This window comes from Podarcis gaigeae, assembly GCF_964106915.1.
Source record: "Podarcis gaigeae genome assembly, chromosome: 10".
In the NCBI taxonomy this organism is placed as follows: domain Eukaryota; kingdom Metazoa; phylum Chordata; class Lepidosauria; order Squamata; family Lacertidae; genus Podarcis; species Podarcis gaigeae.
In genome coordinates this window covers 17,165,496-17,184,542 of record NC_139686.1, presented here as the reverse complement: position 1 = coordinate 17,184,542, position 19,047 = coordinate 17,165,496, and the positions used below count along the sequence as shown (strand labels likewise).

Here is a 19,047-nt window from a genome sequence, read left to right as displayed (position 1 = left end):
TAGTGGTTTGAATCACATCCTCAAAGCGAAGGAGCAAACAAGCATTTATTCATCATGTAGATGTTCAATGGCCACAGAAAATCCAGTGCTAGAAACAGCTGTTAAGAGACAGACAACACAGTGAATCCCACTCTTGGCAACAATGAAGCCTTATTGGGGGATCCTTAGTAGTCAGAAATGGCCGTTTGACACAATGGTCCAGTTCCAACATCACCATGGTTTGGTGGTCAGTAGCAGTCTGCATTATTCCACTTCCCTTCCCCGCATAGCAAAAGATATACTGGGAAGCCATGGTTAAACTAGCAGGTCATAATTACTGCTAGCCTAATTTTGTTTTCATTTGAGTGACTCAAACCACAATCTGAACTTGGCTTTAATTGCCAACTTGAGAACGAATTATAGTGAGAAGTGATTATGGCAGCACCTGTTCAAAACATTATAATAAAACCAAGATATAGCTACGGAGGAAATGAAAGTGAAGTGAAGAAGCCCAAGGAAGATGCAGGAGAAAGCAGAGGAAGAAGCATTTAAGCCCACAAAGAACTTCTGATGATCAAACTATGGCTTGGTGGTTCGGACCCAACACACCTCCCAACTGGGTGAGTGCATTCCAGGGTATGCCTTTACTTATCTGAAGGCAGAACAAGCCAGTTCTGGATGAGACATACAATATTCTTTGTGAAATGTTTGCTCTCTCTCCTACCAGACAATCAGTAACTCTGAGGTGTAAAGGATATGCCCCATTTCCAAATTCACAAGCCTTGGAATAACCAGGATAGAGAGGAATCCCAAGCCTTTCTGCAGGCACACAGGCTAAGCTCAGCCACACCCAAGGCAAAGAGAACTTATTAGCCTAGCTTTATCCAGTGCGGCATTCTCAAGTGGCAGGAGATGGAATAGGCCAAAGATGTGCAACCGGGTGCAGCCTCAAGCCCCACACCATGCTACCTGTCTGAGGGAGTCAGAGGAGGGAGAAGAAGGGCGACTGGAAGAGCGGAGGTTGCGGGAGAGCTCCCACTGCTCAACAACAGATCGACGAGATCGCTCAATCTCTGGCTACAAAATAAAGATGAGAAAGTCAGAAGACGGCATTTTAAAATAGATAGGAGCTTTTGGGAAGGGGCGGGTGAGACAGGCAGCAGAGATCTTGTAGCTTGCAAGTGACGTAGGAAAACTGTGGGCATGCTCTACTACTTTTAAACTCCCCAGCCAAAGTTCAGAACATTGATATTTGGGGGGGAGGGAATGGTGGAACAGCAAATCCATGTACTAATTTCAGCTGTGAATGACCTTCCTGATGCTTGTCTTTCAAGTTTTAGAAATGAGTGGATTTATAAAGAACTGTGGGCTAGATGTATCCTGAATAAAATACGAGGAATTCTATTCTAATCATGAAGCAATACCAAAAAATCCTAGTAAGAAGGTCGAAAAGAAACAACTTTCTAAAATTTCTGCATGGTAAAAGAGACTGCAAGACTGTTAAGCAAGACACATGTCAAAATGCATGTGCTTGCATTCAATAGTCTCTTTTTACCCCATCTGTATTTTGTATGGCAAAATGAATAAAAGCAATTGATATTAGACCTTCCAGAGTTTAACGAGATGAAATACATTATAACAGCCCACACAGGGTCAGAAAATAAATTCTGATGAGCAACTGATGATATATGATTGAATATTGGCACTGACATACATGTTTAAAAATTAGGGCACATATAGAAAGAATGTGTATATTGCTTAAAGAAATAAACAAGTTTTCAAAGCCCATTTGGTTTATATATAAAGGCTGTTCTGAGGTTAGTTAACTTCCTGGTTTCATTTGTTTTGGGTTACTCTTCAGCAAGCTAATTTTATAGAACCTTGCTTCTGAAACCTAGTTACGTACCGCAGACCCTCTTCTTCTCCAGACTGGCTAAGCAATGCTCCACCAACACTTATTGAATCTAGCGGCGTCTTTCTATACAGATTCTACCCTACTCTATGGAAGTGCAAACTCTCAAAAGCCCCTTTAAGTTAGGAGCTTCCTCCCCACATATGCCACACATCTTTTATTAGTGCTAGACGCATCTATGCAAGATTAAGTGTTGATTCAGCAAGCAGGAACAGTAAGTTAACAGGAAAGACGGAATAATAAGTTTGGATCTTGTTGTTTTACCCTAGAGTGCTTGAAAGTGTTCTGCTACAATGTGATAGTGTACTCATCAGCCATTAAAACAGGACATCTGATGCCAGCCATGTTACAGCCCAAGCAACCTTTCATTTCCCATTCTACGGAACGGCAAGCAGACACAAAGTGCCAGACAGACAGGAAGGCAGTCACCTGATGCCTGGTTGCTGGCCTTTGCTCCAGGAGGGCAGCCAGCTGGCTTGCCCTCTGCTCAATGGTAAGCGTGCGCTCTGGCACACGGTCATCTGAAAAGAACTGGTGAGGTCTCTGCAGAATAATGAGTGAGGGAAAATGAACAAGAGAGCACAGGGGGAAAAATATTCATGGAAAAAGCATGGCAGTAGGAAAAGAAACAAAGCTGAAAATAAGGTCAGAGGCAGTTAATTAAATGCTTGTGCATTAAAAAAAAAGTGGGACACAGGGGTAAGGAGGGGAACAAGAGCTCAAAATCCTCTGGATGAAGGTTGCGCACACACACACACACACACCGCAGATGTGACATACATACAACACAAACCATTTACGGTAGCCAAATCCAAATTAGGTCTACTCTGGAAGTCACTGATTTAAATAGGTTTACTGCTCAGGAAGCATGCAGAGGGCTGTGACCTTTGGAAGCTGTGGTTTATGAATCCTACAGCAGCAGGAAAAGGAGCCAAGATTGTGCCGCCAAAGCAGCATCATAGTTTAGTTGCTGTGAAATACAGGTGTGTCACAGGGATCTGGAGAAGGGCACTTGCTGTCTGTAGTGACGCACACTACTGAGAGGTAGGGAGTGAATAGAGGCAGGGAAGCCAGGCAGATGCAATATGGACACAGGGAAGAAGAAGAAGAAGAGTTTGGATTTGATATCCCGCCTTTCATTCCCTTTCTGGAGTCTCAAAGCGGCTAACATTCTCCTTTCCCTTCCTCCCCCACAACAAACACTCTGTGAGGTGAGTGGGGCTGAGAGACTTCAGAGAAGTGTGACTGGCCCAAGGTCACCCAGCAGCTGCATGTGGAGGAGCGGAGACGCGAACCCGGTTCCCCAGATAACGAGACTACCGCTCTTAACCACTACACCACACTGGCTCTCCTCTGGGTTTTCCTTCCTCACTTCCCTCGCTCCAACTTTTTAACCTGGTTGTTTTGGAGACTAGATGCAATACCAAGCTAGTGGTGAAGAGAAGGGTCATGGAAGGGAAAGGGTCATGGCAAAGGCATAATTCTCTGAGGGGCTAGTGATGTTTTAACACAAAATTCTCAGTATCCTCAAAACTGTATTGTGTTGGGTTCCTTTTCAATATTACTTACTGTGATGAGCAGCTTTTAGAAATATATTGAGCAGGCAGACTGCAGCATCGATCCATGCCTTTATTATGTCAATTCATTCTCTTTCCTTGTATGTTCTACATTGGTCCAAGCTTATTCCAGTTAATTTAGTTTTGTATGCTTTTGTGGAGGGGTGCTTAAAAATGTCCCTTTCTCCCTACTGTCATGAAGATTTATTTGTGCATTCCATCAGGCTATGTGAACTGTTTCTATCCCAGCTATTATTATTATTATTATTATTATTAAAACTCCACCCATCGGGCTGGGTTTCCCCAGCCACAGTTTCCAGCCCACAAAAAACCACGATAAAACGCCAAACAACAACAACTTCCCAATAAGAGGGCTGCCTTCAGATGTCTTCTAAAAGTTGTGTAGTTCTTTATCTCCTTGACATGGGATGGAAGGGTGTTCCACAGGGACTAACAATAGTTTTATTATTTACAAAAAGAACTAACAAAGAACTGGTTCCTGCATTGTCTTGTTTTCCTCTTTCTGCCCCATCCCTTTTTCATTTTGTGTCATTCCTTTTAAAGTGTGAGCCTGAGGGCTAGGACTGTCTAGCTTTTTATTGATCTGTAAGCTGCTCTGGGAGCTTTTTTGGCTGAAGAACGAGGTAATAATGATTCGGATAGATGGATAGATATTTTCCGACACATCAGCAGGCCCTTTCTACTCCACTATAGTATCTCCTATTATAGAGAAAAATGGGGAATGCCAAATTCAAAGTGCTAATATGTGCCCAACAGAAAAAAAAACAAAACATACTGCATGATGCTCAAAGTGATCAAAAGCCTGTCAAGGCAAGTAATTCTGCAAAGGCCACACAGACACAAAACCACTATTTTTACGAAGCATTTTCAGTAGAGCCTGGCTATTAGTATTATGCTGGCATATGAATAGCTCTCCAGCCTTCTCTTACCCACCCCCAGCTTGCACAACATTCTCCCAAGAGTGCACACACCCTCTTCATGCTGCTTTTGCTCATGCTATTTTACCCGCTGCTGTCTGGGACTCTGCTCTCCAGCTGGTTCTCCATGAAGTTCCCTGTTTGCCTGCAGGCAAAATAATGACCTTGACAAATCCCACATACACACTCACAGAAAGATAGCATCATTCAGTTAGGAGTCACCCTACAAGAGAAACATTAAAACCACAGTCCTGGAAAAGCCATAGGAGGTTTGCAAAGATCATGTGGCTGCTGTGAAGAAAGAGGTTTTGTGCAGAGCAGTTAAAAAGAATACTTTATACAAACTGTGTTAGTAAATGGTGACAACAGCAATAAATAGCCACACAGTGATACACGTGGTGGTGGCAGAAGAAGGAACTGCTCCCAAGAAACCATAAATTGTTCCTTGGAAAATCCTAGTTTAGTTTTAAAAGTAATATGAGGAATAAACTTTAGAGAACTTTAGAGACAAAGTGAGATATGTCCATTGAGCTTAAGTAATCACCAAGTCTGTTTTTAATTCAAAGGTTATTTTGAAGAGCCTGGGCTCCCCTCAACGTGAACAAGAAACAAGGCTCCCTGGCCTGCGAAATCCACAGTGGTATCCTACGATAAGACAGACTGTAATCTTCCCTGCCCCAAGAATGCAGACACCTGGAGGCAGCTTTGATTATCCTCTATACACACAGGTATAGTTTTATAAAAATGTAGCTCCCAGAAACTCACAAACCTGCTCATACTTATAAGACAAAATAGGTGTGTGTGGGTGGGTGTGTCCTGCAACTTTCTAGTTTTGTGAGTCAATGCAACTATATATGAAATATAAAACACCTTAAAAACAAATAGTTTACAAGACTGAGTGGTAAGTTCCCCATTTAGAAGCTAACTCTTCTTGCAGATCAAGCAAGAGAACCTGACCCAGTTTTTCCAACTGTAAGTAAATCATTTTCTACATTGCGGACATCAGAATAAGTGTGCCTTTGTGACTAATACTATTTTGGCCCTGACTTTATGGAGGGAACTCCTGGGGTAAAATATGTAGCATGATTCATCTAACAAAACAACCCAGTTAGTGAATGTCCTGCACAAGGACTTCCCCTTGTGCAATGGGTTTTCCCTCCTCTCCACCCCCTGCTCCCCCTGAAATTGGCTAGGGAGTAGGGGTCAGGAGAACCCCAACAGTAGCACGCTGGGGAGGAGAAAAGAGAAGGAATTATTCTTTTCGGCAAGTTGCAATGCTTGCGCAAACGGAACGTTCAACATGGCGCGATACCAATAAAATATGTCATTGATGTTGAGATAAATTGTACGACTGCCCCGTATTGTATCAGTGTATTTTGCACTGCTATCTAATTTTATTATCAAATAAAACCATTTATTATAAATTGACTCAAGGCCCCCACATTTTTTACACAATCATGTAACTGGGGTGCCTGATTTGAACAAAGCATTCAACAATAAACCACTTTGGAGGAATGTTTTAACAACGTCAGTGAGGGAGGGTGACCAGGAAATGAGGAAAGCTTCCCAAGGTCCCAAAGCCAGGTAACACAGCTGGGCCCAGGCATTCTAGACCACTGCCATGCTGATTAGTGGTACTATGGTCAGTTGGTGGAGGTAAGTAAGAGCAGCACAACACACTAGGAAAGTAAGGGAAACCGCAGCAGGCTAGAATTGGTAAAACCTGGAGGACTTTTGGGGGCTATGTTTTGGAATTCCTTGTCATTCTCGTGAAGTGGGGAGCATCCTGGCCTCCCCCAACTTCTAAGTAATGTAGGTACAACAATGGGTTTACATTCTAGCAAATCGTAGGGTGTCTGCACGACCCCTTTATGAAACAAAGTCATCCGGGTGTTGTGGGAGAGGTGCTGCAGCAGTTCCCACATCACAGGCCAAATGTAAGAATCTGCTTCAAGGCTAACATTCCCCAGTCTGGTGCCCTGAGGATATCATTGGACCCCCAACTTCCATCAACCCTACACAGCATGGCTAATGGTCTGGGGTAATGAGAGTTGTACTAGAACAGGCCAGAGAAGGCAGGTTTAGGCACATTATCTAACTTATTTTCATTAGAGAGAAAGTAAGGTCCAGGATAAGCTCTGATCCTGAGATAGGATACCCCTTTCAGTGGTATTTAATGGGGGCAGGGGAGAGAAAAAATATCCTAAACCGCTAAATTGTCCTGAAATATCTTTTGTAAGCCGCCTTGGGAGTGAGTGGCTTTTCTCTGAAGGGTAGCATGTAAGTACTTCAAATAAACAAACAGATGGATAAAGGATGCACCTGTAATCTCAGCAATGAATGGGAAGCCCACAGAAGCATTAGATTATGCTTCTCTTCTCATTACAATGCAAAACCAAGCTGAAGGCCACCTAGACTGCTCATTTTAGATCCAGAAACCAGTATGTCACTCCTCTTACAGCACCCAATATAACAACTGGGCGCTATCAACAGCAACCTTTACTAAGATCTCAGGTTTTTGTTTGGTACACCAACCTACTACACAACGTAACCATAACAACAGAATGTAAGAAGTTATATGTGTAAAGGTAAAAGGTAAAGGGACCCCTGACCATTAGGTCCGGTCGTGACCGACTCTGGGGTTACCTTAAATCAAACAATGATAAAAGGAATTCTGGGTTTGCTTGTGTTACTGGTTTTGGGGAAGGGAAGATCAAGAGGTCTGCTGACACTAGGAGAAAACTCAAAACAGAAAGGGTATGTGGCCTACTTGTGGAAGCAGGAAGAGAGGGAAAGGAGGACAGAGCATGCAGAATGAAATCACCTGCTGACTGGGGTACGATGGAGAGGAAGTGCAAATGGAGGAAGAAGAGAGCATGATCACTTTTTTGGGGCAGGTCCGAGAACGCTCCTTTTTCCTCATCTTTGTTTACAAACAAGGGAGAAAAGAAAAGAATAATAATAATAATAATAGAACAAGAAGAAACATGGTCAATGATGATGGTTATTAGTTGTGGCAAGGCCACAGACTAAAGTTTCCCCAAACAGCGGATGAAATATTAAAATTCTTCCTGGATTATACCAGTTCAGGTTACCTGGGAGTGGAAGGGCTCTGAATGGTCCCTCAGCACACACAAAAACTAAGTACTACCAAGTAGCACAGCCTTTGCCTAACAGAAAGCTGGCATTGGAGCAGGGAATTTTTCATTCAACCATATGGTTGCCTATCTAAAGTTGTCCAGGGATAATTTTACCACCACCACTGTGTCTGTATGTGAGCAAGGCCTCAGAAATGCATCGTGCGGAGGATGTTGATCTTGCTTCTCTTTCTCAGTTGACAAGTAGGAACCAGCATTGTTGCGCATCAACGCAAGTGAGCTGTATTTCCTCATGAGGTGGACAATGTCGTTTGAAGTCCCCGTGTCACTACATGCATAGCTGGCAATTTTATGATGCCTCATTTATCTGAATGGCTCAACCCACAGGTGACATGAGGGATATATAAATGAAATTCGGGTAACAGGGATTCAAATATAAGTAGTTCTGTTTGGAATCTCAAAGGCATCAAATTGGCCCATGTCTAAAAAGGGCATTTTTTATGCAGCTGCTGTTGAGCTACAGAATACCCTATTCCTTTCAAATGTAACACACACCAAAAGGTGCAGGGCATAAAATAAAGAAATTTTACCAAACTTTTATTTGCCGCAGACTAAATGCTGGAAGCTGAATGTTAACATGACAAAAAATATGCAAATCTCCGTTCATTCCTGATGCTCATATTTATGTGTACTGGGGGTTGGGGGTTGGTACCCCCTTCTAGTCCAGCCAAAAGCCAAAATGGGATTTTTAAAATTGCACTTGACTGTGTATTTTGTTGTATAAAATGCCCTCCTGGGGGGGGGGGGGCAGGCAGTGCTGTGTTTCAAAAAGCAGTATATAAATACCACCACCACTAATGTTCCTTATTTTGAAAATATTGGTCCACTTTGAATTTTTTTATTTTTTTGCTATGCAAATCCAAAAGCCCTTCTTAAAAGATGAATCTTAAGCACTTTTAACTCATCCATAAGGCACATTAGGAATGTTTCCCATCCCTGCTCAAACTGAGGGGAAAGGAGAAAGCTAATGGGGACCCTTAATAAAATCCAGGACGTCATTGACTGTCTCCCACCAATTTTAGCCAGATCATGTCCACCTCATATAGCCTTCTAAAAAAAAATTAGCTAAGAGAATAATGTTCGTTGCTTTTTCGTTAAGGTGGCAGTCACACCTGCTGGCCTTCCTATAATTAGAACATTGTATTCCATCTTCAAGTAGGATGCATTTCTGAGTTCAGAAAAGGCCCGTAGTAAATGATGCTCACATTAGTAAGTATAAAATGGAGGAAGATTCCACTTGACAGAAACAGGTTGGCTGGCATAGTTCTATTCCATCTCAATGGCTGGCTCTGGTCACTTCAACTCAAATGGATCTTTGAGTGTTATCATTACCAAAAAGAGTGTGTTTACTGCATATCCATATATCCTTCCAAGAAAAACACGAGACAGATATATTCCTTGACAACAACATCTTGAACTTACCACCCTCTGAACCCAGACTTCAAACAAGCAACTTCCAGTTTCACAGGCTTCCTTTGTTTTACACACACACACACACACACACACACACACACACCTCTCTCAAGTGATGTCAGTATGCAAATGAATGATGAAGTTAAGAGAATGAGATGAAGTTCATTGAAATTAACAAAAAGACACAATTATTCCCATGACACGTAATAGCATGGGTTTCCACCATCTCTAGCAGCACAGCAGATTCAGCTCTTTTTAATAAGACACCAATCAAGAAATCCTCAAAGAGTAACCATCAGAGGCAAGGATATTTTATAATCATGCACATAACTCCTGCAGGTAATTCAATCCCATTTCTTTAAGGGCTTAACAACTCGTAGCATGATCATGGATATCATGGATATTTTCTTGAAAAGAACGGTGGATGTGTTGACCTAAGTGTTGGTGGAGCAGTAAAAACAAAAAAACACATTGACTCAGGAATTATTTTAAGAGTCCCTTCCTTAATGCACATACCCATGACTTTCCAGAGCCACTTTGCATTGTGCAGGTACTTCTCATTGTACTGTATACTTTCTCTGTAGCGCTAAAAGAAAAATTAGGCAACAGGAACTGGTACAGAGGCAGTGAACACACTTGACTGCATTTCTTAAATCAATGGGGGTAAACAGGACTCATGGATCAAGCTGATTACCTGTATAAACAGTAGCAAACTGAGGGGCCAGTTCATCAGGTGCAAAAATCAGGGTCAGATGGAAAGCTAGAGAGAACAGGGTTTGCCGGCCACATCTTTCCCTACGACCCGGACCATGTTTTCATTCAAGTGTCTCCTAGAATTCTTAAATACCAGTTCTGCCATGTCTTCTCAAGAAAGCAAACATAGGATAGTACATCTGACATGCTGGAACCTTCTAGGCAAGAGAGACAGGTACTTTCCATGTGAATTGTTGGATTTGATTCACCATATCGAAGTGTCTAAACTGAAGTTTGGAAAAACCCATTTATCTGCCTTCAAAAAAGCCTGAAGAATCTTAACAGAATGTACCCAAATTATTCTGTTAACTGTACTTGGAAAATCAGGCAAGAGTGAAATGCCTCAAGAACATGCCCAGCCAAAGCAGGTTTGCCTATACCCTAAAATCTCTGGCAAGGCCAAAAGCACTCTCTCATCAAATACAATAGTAATAACCATGGGATTTATGTGGATAACAATATCCCAGTGAAGCTATGAAAATTTGAATCTAGGCTATGGCTATGAATTTAGGCCAAACAGACAAATCTGGAAAATACCAGTCTAGACAAACAGAAAGTAGAAAGTCACATGTGTATGGGTTATGTGGATGTAGGTTTGTGATCTTAGGTGTACCTACTTGGCAGTAAGAACAATTCAGTTCAATACAACCAATTAAACATGCATGGGACTGTTGCAAGAGTCTTAGATTTTAATGACATGCTAAATAGAAAGTCATCCTGCCCTTTTGAAAAATCTCTTTTCCAGCAAATAATTTCCGTGGTTCATGGTACTGAACCCAGCTCATGTTTCCTAGTTACTGGACAGCTTGAGCTGAATTTCTGCAACATTCAAAAGTATCTAACTGGCTTGGATGAAGTGCCCTCACCTCCACTGCCTGCAAAAGGCGTGCACAACTTTAGCCAGAAAAGGGTGGAGGCCTGTGTCTTCTGGCCCAGTGGTGGCTACCCAAAGCAAAAGCATATTTGTGGACACTCCATGGAATGGAGTGCGATGAATAGCAGATGATGATGGATGAAAAGATGGTCAGCAACATGAGCTTACTGGAGTTGCAGGCTGGTGACCTTAATTCATTTCTACCCCTGCTTCCATCTATGTGTTAAGCACATTTGAAGGGAGGAAATAATATCAGAAGCTGTATCACTCTCACTCATCCCTTTTTCAGATCTCTTGAATATAGAAACAGTATTTACAAAAAGCGTATTGACGCACAAGCTATTCCTGCATTTATTTTCTGAAATGATTTTTATTTGCTCATGCTAATTCATCATGGGATGGGAAAGCCCTGCCATCGTTACATTACGAAGAATCTCTATACAAAATATGTTTTAAATAATGCTAGTATAGCAACTACAAGCCAGAGCAGAAGGTGATAAAATCTGTTTCCTAAATTATCTATTCCAATCAGGCAAACTTGGGTTGGATTGGTGTGGTTTTCTTACTGACACTACCATTCAATTCCAATTTAAAAAGTAAAATAAAATCCCTCAGTTGAAAGCGATGGAGAATATTAGAACTTTTAAAAATTAAATACGAAAACAGCTGTCAATATCTTGTCTGTTACAAGTGGAATAGTTATTTCAAAGAAAGCAATGCCTCTGAAGATGAAGACCAAAGTCCATGGCAAGAATGACAAAAGTCTTACCAGTTTCAATGAAAATGGATAGTTCAGGGTTCTATTATAGGCAGTAAGAAATGTGATCAGTACACAATGACCTCAACCTGCTAATATGGGCCTGTGAGAAATCACAAGCAGAGGAGGTACAGTATAATAACAAGGAACATCTCTCTTCTCTATCTCTTACTTCAGACAAATGGTTGATTCTCCCATTCTGTTTTCCAATGTTTAGGATCTCCCCTTTGAGTGATCTTCATGGATACCAGAACAATGTTGTCAAAACACATTAACTGATTACCCAACCCGCTCTTGAACCCTCCAGAAATCAAATCTGGATTACACAAATTAACAGGTAAGCAAACATAGACTGAGTTTCCTAAGGCTCATTTACAAGAGTAAGCCCCTAGCTGGACAAGCGAGCACAACTTCTGCTCAAATATTCACCAATGGTCAGGAACAGGGAGACAGTGAAAAGATGACATAGCCCTTTAATGTGAGCCACACCTACTGTCAAATTACATACAGGCTTTCCCTTTTAAAACAGTGCCAGTCCACAGGAATAACCTGGAAATTTGGTATGGAAAAGCAGCAGCCAATGGGGTGGTAGCTTAGATGGATTGAGCATCACAGTCATTCATTCGGTTTCATTTTACCTGTTTCCACTGAGGCATGGGGGCAAAGCGGCCCTGCTCTCGCTGTCGGTAGGCTGGCTGGGTGAGAGCACGGTCTTGATAAGGCTGGGCAGACTGTTGCATGCAGGTCATAGAATAAGCAGGATGGAGGCCACAGAGGGCATTAACACCAAACGCAAAACGAAACTCACAAAGAAACCCACAAGGGGATGAGGTAAATGTTGGGCCAGGGTGGTCAGCAGACAGACATTTAGGAGAAGAAGAAAAAAAAACGGAGTAAGGAAAAATTAGTTGGCAAATAAAATCGTATGAAAATGGAGAAAAGTAAAGAAAAAAGGAAGATGCGAACTTAAGATATAGAGGGCCGCATTTTATTTATTTTGGAATGGTTTATTTTAATAATGTTAGGTTGCAGCTGAAAGGGGTTTAAACTATTAGAGAACCAAACATTCCTGGAATTCTCTCAAGAATTGAGAGCGAAGCAGCTGCACATTCATTCTCAAACCGTGATGGAGAAGGCTCCAAAATCTTGCATCTTAACCGAGATTATTGGCTTCAGGAAGGATTCTCTACTGATAGGCTTTTATGGGTTTTTCTACCCACCTTCCTGAAGAACCGAAATGGACACAATTTGAGGAGGGGTAAAAGAACAGGCACTTTGCTAGAGGGCTAAAGCATTATTTTTGAAAGCCTCTGCTTTCTTTTACTTTCACACTCAGAAAATGCCATATTAAAGGGACAGAAAAAAGTTTTCCTATGGCCCATTTGGTGTTTTGGATATTCCCCTGGGATATGGCAGGTCAGCATGCTTGCTTCAACAATATGAATTTGTTTTAGTCCTTGTGTACTCCCTTGCCCTGAAGACATTCCTATGACAGAATTGCAAGTGAAAACATGATTCCGCTTGCAGTATATTATAAAATGGATTTTCTATGTTCGCAGATTTCTTTTATTAAACTTTCCCAACTATGCTCAAGCAGGTTAAAATTACACAGGGTGCCAAGGTGATGAGTGCAGCACTCCAGCTAGGAGGATCTGCTTTCCTAAACAGGAAATCTGGTTATGTATGGAGTGATTCACAGGGCAAACGATGGGGAGCCTTCTCTCGTATGTTCAACTGATGGCACCGTACCAAAGATTAGCTCATAGATGACTCACTTGACACACACAACTCATGTAGCTGCATCTCCCAGAATGGGGCATAAAACATGCATATGAACAAATGGGGGTGGCAGAAGCCAACAGTATCGTCATACAGAAATCTGCATGAATCGAAAGCCTGGTTAAACCTACAGAACTGAAGAACTGTTCTAATCCTTGGGGCAAAGATGGAGCAACATGCAAGCAGCTCTTTGCATTAGAAAAGCTGCCTCTATCAAAATAGTACAAAACCCGTAAGTGCAAGAACAGTAGTTACTAAGGATGGAGTTTCCCCTCTATCCTTAAGATGTTTCACCTATATGACTTATTTGAGAAAAAGGAGGTACCCTGGTCAAAGCCAACAAGCCTCCAGATTCTCCCTGCCAGAAAAACCCAAAACATCCTACTAGCTAAGCCATTTAGCTGAGATGCAAATGACATTCAAGCTGAAAAGCCTCTTCCTACCTGTCTCCGGATGCCTGTGGACTGTGCGGGGGCATTCTCCTCAAATTTGGCCAGCAGCTGTGTTGCCATGGACTTCACTTTATTCTGATTCCCAATGGCGGCATCAATTCTCCTCTCTGTCAGGGCGCTCACCAGAGTGGGCCTCTCTTCTCGGTAGCTTCGGGAAGAGTCCTCCTGGCAAATTGAAATGGATTATACACTAATGGATTCCCTTTCCAGAGACACTTTCCGCATATCTCCAATTTTGTGCATCACTCCTAATTTTCAAAACACATCTTCCTTCTCGCCAGTTTACCCTGCTCACTATATGCCCATCTACCTGCTAAATTGCTCCTGCTATGAGAATGTGCAATGAAATTAAGATAAACAGAAGGAAGGGGCCATAGCTCAGGGATACAACACAATCTTTGCACGCAGGAGGTCCTCTGGTTCAATCTCCATCTTTGAGCTGAAAGGATCAGAGAGCAGGTGATGGGAAAGACGTTTGCCTGAGGTCCCGAGAGTTCCAAAATTTCAGTAAAGCTAACCTGAACTTGCCCATCTGAGCTAACTGACTCCCTCCCCCGCATGCCATAGTATTAAGAGGAATTCAAAGAGGAAAATCCCATTGATCAAGATCACAAATGCTAACGTACTGTATATCTCTCTATCAGGATGCACTGCATATCTTCATATATTCCCGAAAGCTCACCTCCAAACATATCAAAGCAACATTGCTCAGGTTTAGCTGGAAACATCTTGCAGTAAGCAAAACAGTGACCATAATCAGAGCCTTTTGTATTCAAAACAATTACACCTCTCTGACAGTTTGGGTGGATAACTTGGTTTTACAAACACCTGGAGGGGGGGCATGTTTCTGAGCTAAAATAGAGGCGGGATCACATGGCTGAATCCTCTCCCTTGCACACAGAAAATTGAACAGTTGCTTTTGGGAGGAACCTCCTGTGAAGAGGAAGGCAAAACGGAAAATAAAACAAAACAGATTACTCTCTTTCTTACATCTTCTGACTGGCTTGTCTTCCTCCTCTTTCCTGCACCATCCAGGTCCTTCTCCTTTTTATCCTGGGCAGAGAAAGGGGGAAAAACATTGAGCCCATATTTTCTCAGCCTATAATAATGCCTATAATAAATCTACTTTGCATTTTAAGTAAAAGTCATACCTAACCTTCTCATCTAAAATAAGCAGGTGTCTGAATAGCTGATGGCATGTCCTAGGGCTATGCATTAGCTCTGGGTAACCTGAATTACAAGTGATTTGGGGAAGGTTCCCATGTTTCCAAGTTAGATGACACCATCAACAAAGCATCTCAAGGTGGATCAGCGTGTCCCTGAACTGGGCATAAACATAAGCACTCTTTCTACAAATTTATTCCCAAAGCAACTGTGACTACCTTTGGTGTCCGTTTCCGAGAGATGCTCTGCCCCAATTTGCTGAAGAAGGAGATTGGAGATTTAGCGGTAGCAATTAATGCAGCTTTTTCTTCTGCATTCAGTTCCAGGTTATCTGTGAGCAGAAACAAATACGATTAGTTGAGACATAGCAAAATCTGAGACTAAACACCCTAAAGAGAGTTCCATTTCTTCTCATATATGAGCATTAGCATTCTATATCCTTCTTTTTCTCTCTGCCCTCTCACTTTTCCTTTTCCTAAACTTTATGCAGCAAAACACCCAAATCAATATTCTATTCAATCTCTTTTCCATTCTAGAAAAGGACTGACCATTTAAGATATTTTTGCTTAAAGTTGTTCAGAACTCATTTTAGAAGAGGCATACAACCTTTCCCTGTCTGCTTTCTCTGTTCCATCAGAAATATTCCCAATAGGAATATTCATCTCCAATTCAGGGATAGATTACAACATTGCTGCTGGATCCTTACCTGTGAAGCTGGCGCTTCAGGAAGCAGCAAACACCCCAAATGCCTTCCTAGGCGTTACAATTTTTAAATATTTGTGGCATTTGTAATACACTTAAAAACGCACAATGAAGCAATAAATTAATAACTGTGTGTAGCTGTAGATTGCCCACCACCAATGAGTCAATGACCCCTGAAAGAAAGAAAAAATCCCCAGCTTGGCATACAGCGTTCAAGAACTATTTCTAGCAGATATATCCTAGTTTTCTTACCACCAGAAGGAAGAGAGTCCTTGAACATTTCGTAGAACTGGGTGAGATACATGACCATGGACAGCTTGTCTGGTTCACCAACTGATGCCATATCTTTGCCAGTCATGATGGGAGAGATCCCAAACTCTTTCTCAGCAACGTCAAATGCCAGCTGGTTATTCTTCTCTACATTGTGTTCATCTAGAGAGTCAAAGTCTCTGGAGAGAAGAAAATGTGTTGCCTAAAGGTTAATTTCTCTATACCCACTAACCATTAGGAAACTACAAAATCCTCCCACTAGCAGCCACCAGATCTTATCTCATTATCTCCTCTCATTTCTATGGAGGACAAGACTATCGACAGCTACTGGCCATGAGGGCTATTGCTTTGCCTCCATGGCTGGAAGCAGTTTCCTTCTGAATACTACAGGAGGGGAGTGATCTTTGCTCGTTTCCTGCTTGCAGGCTTCCCCCGTGCATCTGGTTCGCCATTATGACAAGAGAATGCTGACTAGATGGGTCATTGGCCTCATTCAGCAATTCTTACTCCTCTCCCGACCCCCACACCATTCGGACCATCTAGCGTCAGGATGCCCTCTTCAACTTAACATTCAGTTTCTTACATGAGGTCAGGGCGATATCGGTGGATAATGGCACACAGCGCTAGGCCGCTCTTCCAAGACATTGTAAGATCTGTTACGTTTACACCGGCATATCCGTCCGTCTGCCTCTGACACCAGCCCAGGAGTTTGCTAGAGCGAGCCACCGACTCTAAATACAAACACACAGATATGCAACTGTTGTTCCAGGTGCTCAGCACTGTTGTCCAGAATACAGTGGTACATCACAAGACGAAATTAATTCGTTCTGCGAGTTTTTTCGTCTTGCGAATTTTTCGTCTTGCGAAGCACGGATTCCCATAGGAATGCATTGAAAATCAATTAATGCGTTCCTATGGTCAAAAAAAGTTTAAAAATGACCAAAGTGTACAGTAAATAGATAAGGAGCGTACTGATGAAGTAAAAAGGAATATATCCTTCTGCCCCCCCCACAAAACTTCAAATAACATTTTCCATTATCATGCCTGTACACAAAAGTTAAATAATACAGCTTGTGTTTATCAAAGACTGCAAATTGTCAAAGGGACTTTGAAGTCACTAAGGGACATTGAACACGGCTTTTAAGAAAATATCCAGGCAATACTCTTCTAAAATGTATCATCTGAGAACGTGACTTCTGATTGCCACTGACATAGACTGTGGTTTTGAAACTCATGAGAGGGGAGAGAAGAAAGTGCCACAAAAGGAATGGGGAAGAATGGGAGCTTACCATTCCGCGACAACTTTGGTGTCTTGGAGTTCACCAAATTCTCTATTTCCAAGTGAATGTCTTTCAAGTCTCCTGTATCATACAAATGACGTACCTGCACCAGTTCAAAAACATTTGATTATTATCTCAAGCTTCAAAGAAGAATGCAAAAAAGTTAAGCATTCCTTGAATGACACAGGTGCGAGTGAACTATGTAAGTATCTGCAGAATAGTCACTCTCATGACAGCAGGGATGAGCACCCTCTGGCCTTCCAAATGCTGGATTCAAACTTCAGCCCCAGCTTCAACACCCTAATTTTAAAATATACCCAACGAAATGTAGAAATCAACATCCTTTAAGATAGAGAGAGAGAGAACGAAAGAAATCAACATCCCTGATGGGATTCAAAGGCTGTATAGCTTCTATTTCATGGCAAGCTTCTGTCTTGTAGCCATTACTTTCATGTTGTATATTGATTTTGTTTTATACTGGCTTTGTATTTTGTTCTTCTCCGCAATCCAAAAAAGCAATAAATAAATAAATATAAATATGTAAAATAAATGAATACTAAGTTACAAAGTTAGGGTAACTTTGGACAATGGATTTCTGCCTGCTCCACTCGTCCTGTCTGTTGATTAATGATAGACAGATAGATAGACAGATAAAATCTACCGTATTTTTCACTCCATAAGATGCACCCGGCCATAAGACACACCTAGTTTTTAGAGGAGGAAAACAAGAAACAAGAAAGCAACGCAAAGCTTTGCGTGGCTATCCCAGCTCTTCCCAACAATCCCTCTTACATCTGACTCAAGGTACAGTACACAGACAAGAAGAGATAAAGACAGCCACATCAAGGCGACACGGGACTCAAAGTGCATTTAAGCACACTGGAAGAGCCCAGGATTAAAGCAATCACCTGGGCTGGTCGCAGGAAGTTGACATTGATGTTTGGATACCGTGTGACAGGGTCAATGCAGTACTGGCTAAAGTTTTTGCTCACATTCTCAGGGGTGGTCTGAGGCAATAATCTATAGATGCTCTCCCTAGGAGAAAGAAGACAATGGCATTAGTACCGGTGACGTAAAAGAGTGCCTTCAATGACATGAAACGTTGCCCAGTCAACGCCTTTTCCAGCAGTCATCACTGAACAAAATTATTTCACCCCACTTAGCAATTGTTTCTCTTTGCCATCTATGGCAAACAGTTATCATTTGTTGCTGCTTAGGACAATACCTAACTGTCCCACGCGCATGTGAAAAGCTAAAAGTGTGGCGCTCTGTTCATTTTAACTGATTTGTAAATGTGATGTCCTTTCTGTAAATATTTCAAGGCACTCTGTCATTTAACTGATTATATTTAGGTTTCAAGCAATCCCTTATGACACGGTTGGCCTGAGCCCAGAAACTCAAGACTCACTTTTTCCATTCAATTAAAAGAACCAGAAATATTTACCTCGTTTTAAGTAGGATAGTACAAAAGCAGCCGGCGTTTCTGATTCACCTAAGTTGTGTTTGCCTGACCACAAGTATGTGGAAAGCCATCGACAGATGCACCTATTTGCTGGAGCCTTGCCATGCAGTAACAAACAAAACAAAGCAAACCCAACTACCTGATGAATTTCACCCTGCCATGCAATATTTGGGGCCTGTGCAATGCCTGAGCATTTTTGGAATGCTAGGAGGAGCCGACTGATGAGTAATGGCAACATTCAAAGGCAGTTGGAAAAATCAGTTAGGAGAGTGAGTTGAGAGAATTCAGAGTGAGGGTGAGCAGTGAGGGGGGGCAGCTTATGAGAAGGTTAGACAGAGAATAAAGGAATTAGCGATTAGCACGATAACATCTGTTTAATTTGTTACAATTTCTCTTGTCTCTCCTGTGTGTATGAAGTAAACTTCTATCACAACCTTTGCCTGTGCCAGGGCATGACACCAGAAGTTAACAATGCTGTTATACAACAGCATAAGGAATGAAATGTGACTCAGAAAAGAACAATTTTGAACTCAGAAGAACAATTTTCATCTTAATTACATTGCTGCTTGGCTTCAAAGCCTTTTAAGGTAGGTAGGCC

General features: G+C 41.9%; 2 protein-coding genes across 51 annotated transcripts in view; one reads left to right on the top strand and one right to left on the bottom strand.

The window, feature by feature from the left end:
- Nucleotides 1-19,047, top strand: part of LOC310826186 (tigger transposable element-derived protein 1-like) — a 1,677,490-nt gene that overhangs the window by 960,459 nt on the left and 697,984 nt on the right. The gene's annotated exons all lie outside the window — the stretch shown is intronic.
- MICAL3 (microtubule associated monooxygenase, calponin and LIM domain containing 3) overlaps nucleotides 1-19,047 on the bottom strand; it is a 182,881-nt gene that overhangs the window by 82,298 nt on the left and 81,536 nt on the right. For 15 of the 50 annotated variants that reach the window (XM_083699762.1, XM_083699767.1, XM_083699769.1 and 12 more), the window contains exons 10-16: nucleotides 17,896-18,022; nucleotides 16,997-17,090; nucleotides 16,291-16,438; nucleotides 15,690-15,886; nucleotides 14,954-15,066; nucleotides 14,562-14,624; nucleotides 13,563-13,736 (exon numbers count right to left, since the gene is read on the bottom strand). In XM_083699762.1, coding sequence (XP_083555888.1) covers nucleotides 13,563-13,736; nucleotides 14,562-14,624; nucleotides 14,954-15,066; nucleotides 15,690-15,886; nucleotides 16,291-16,438; nucleotides 16,997-17,090; nucleotides 17,896-18,022 — 916 coding nt within the window. Of the gene's footprint in view, nucleotides 1-948; nucleotides 1,057-2,320; nucleotides 2,435-4,473; nucleotides 4,531-7,209; nucleotides 7,309-11,978; nucleotides 12,072-13,562; nucleotides 13,737-14,561; nucleotides 14,625-14,953; nucleotides 15,067-15,689; nucleotides 15,887-16,290; nucleotides 16,439-16,996; nucleotides 17,091-17,895; nucleotides 18,023-19,047 lie in introns of all 50 variants that reach the window. The other 35 variants (XM_083699744.1, XM_083699748.1, XM_083699749.1 and 32 more) reach the window with 5 other exon arrangements.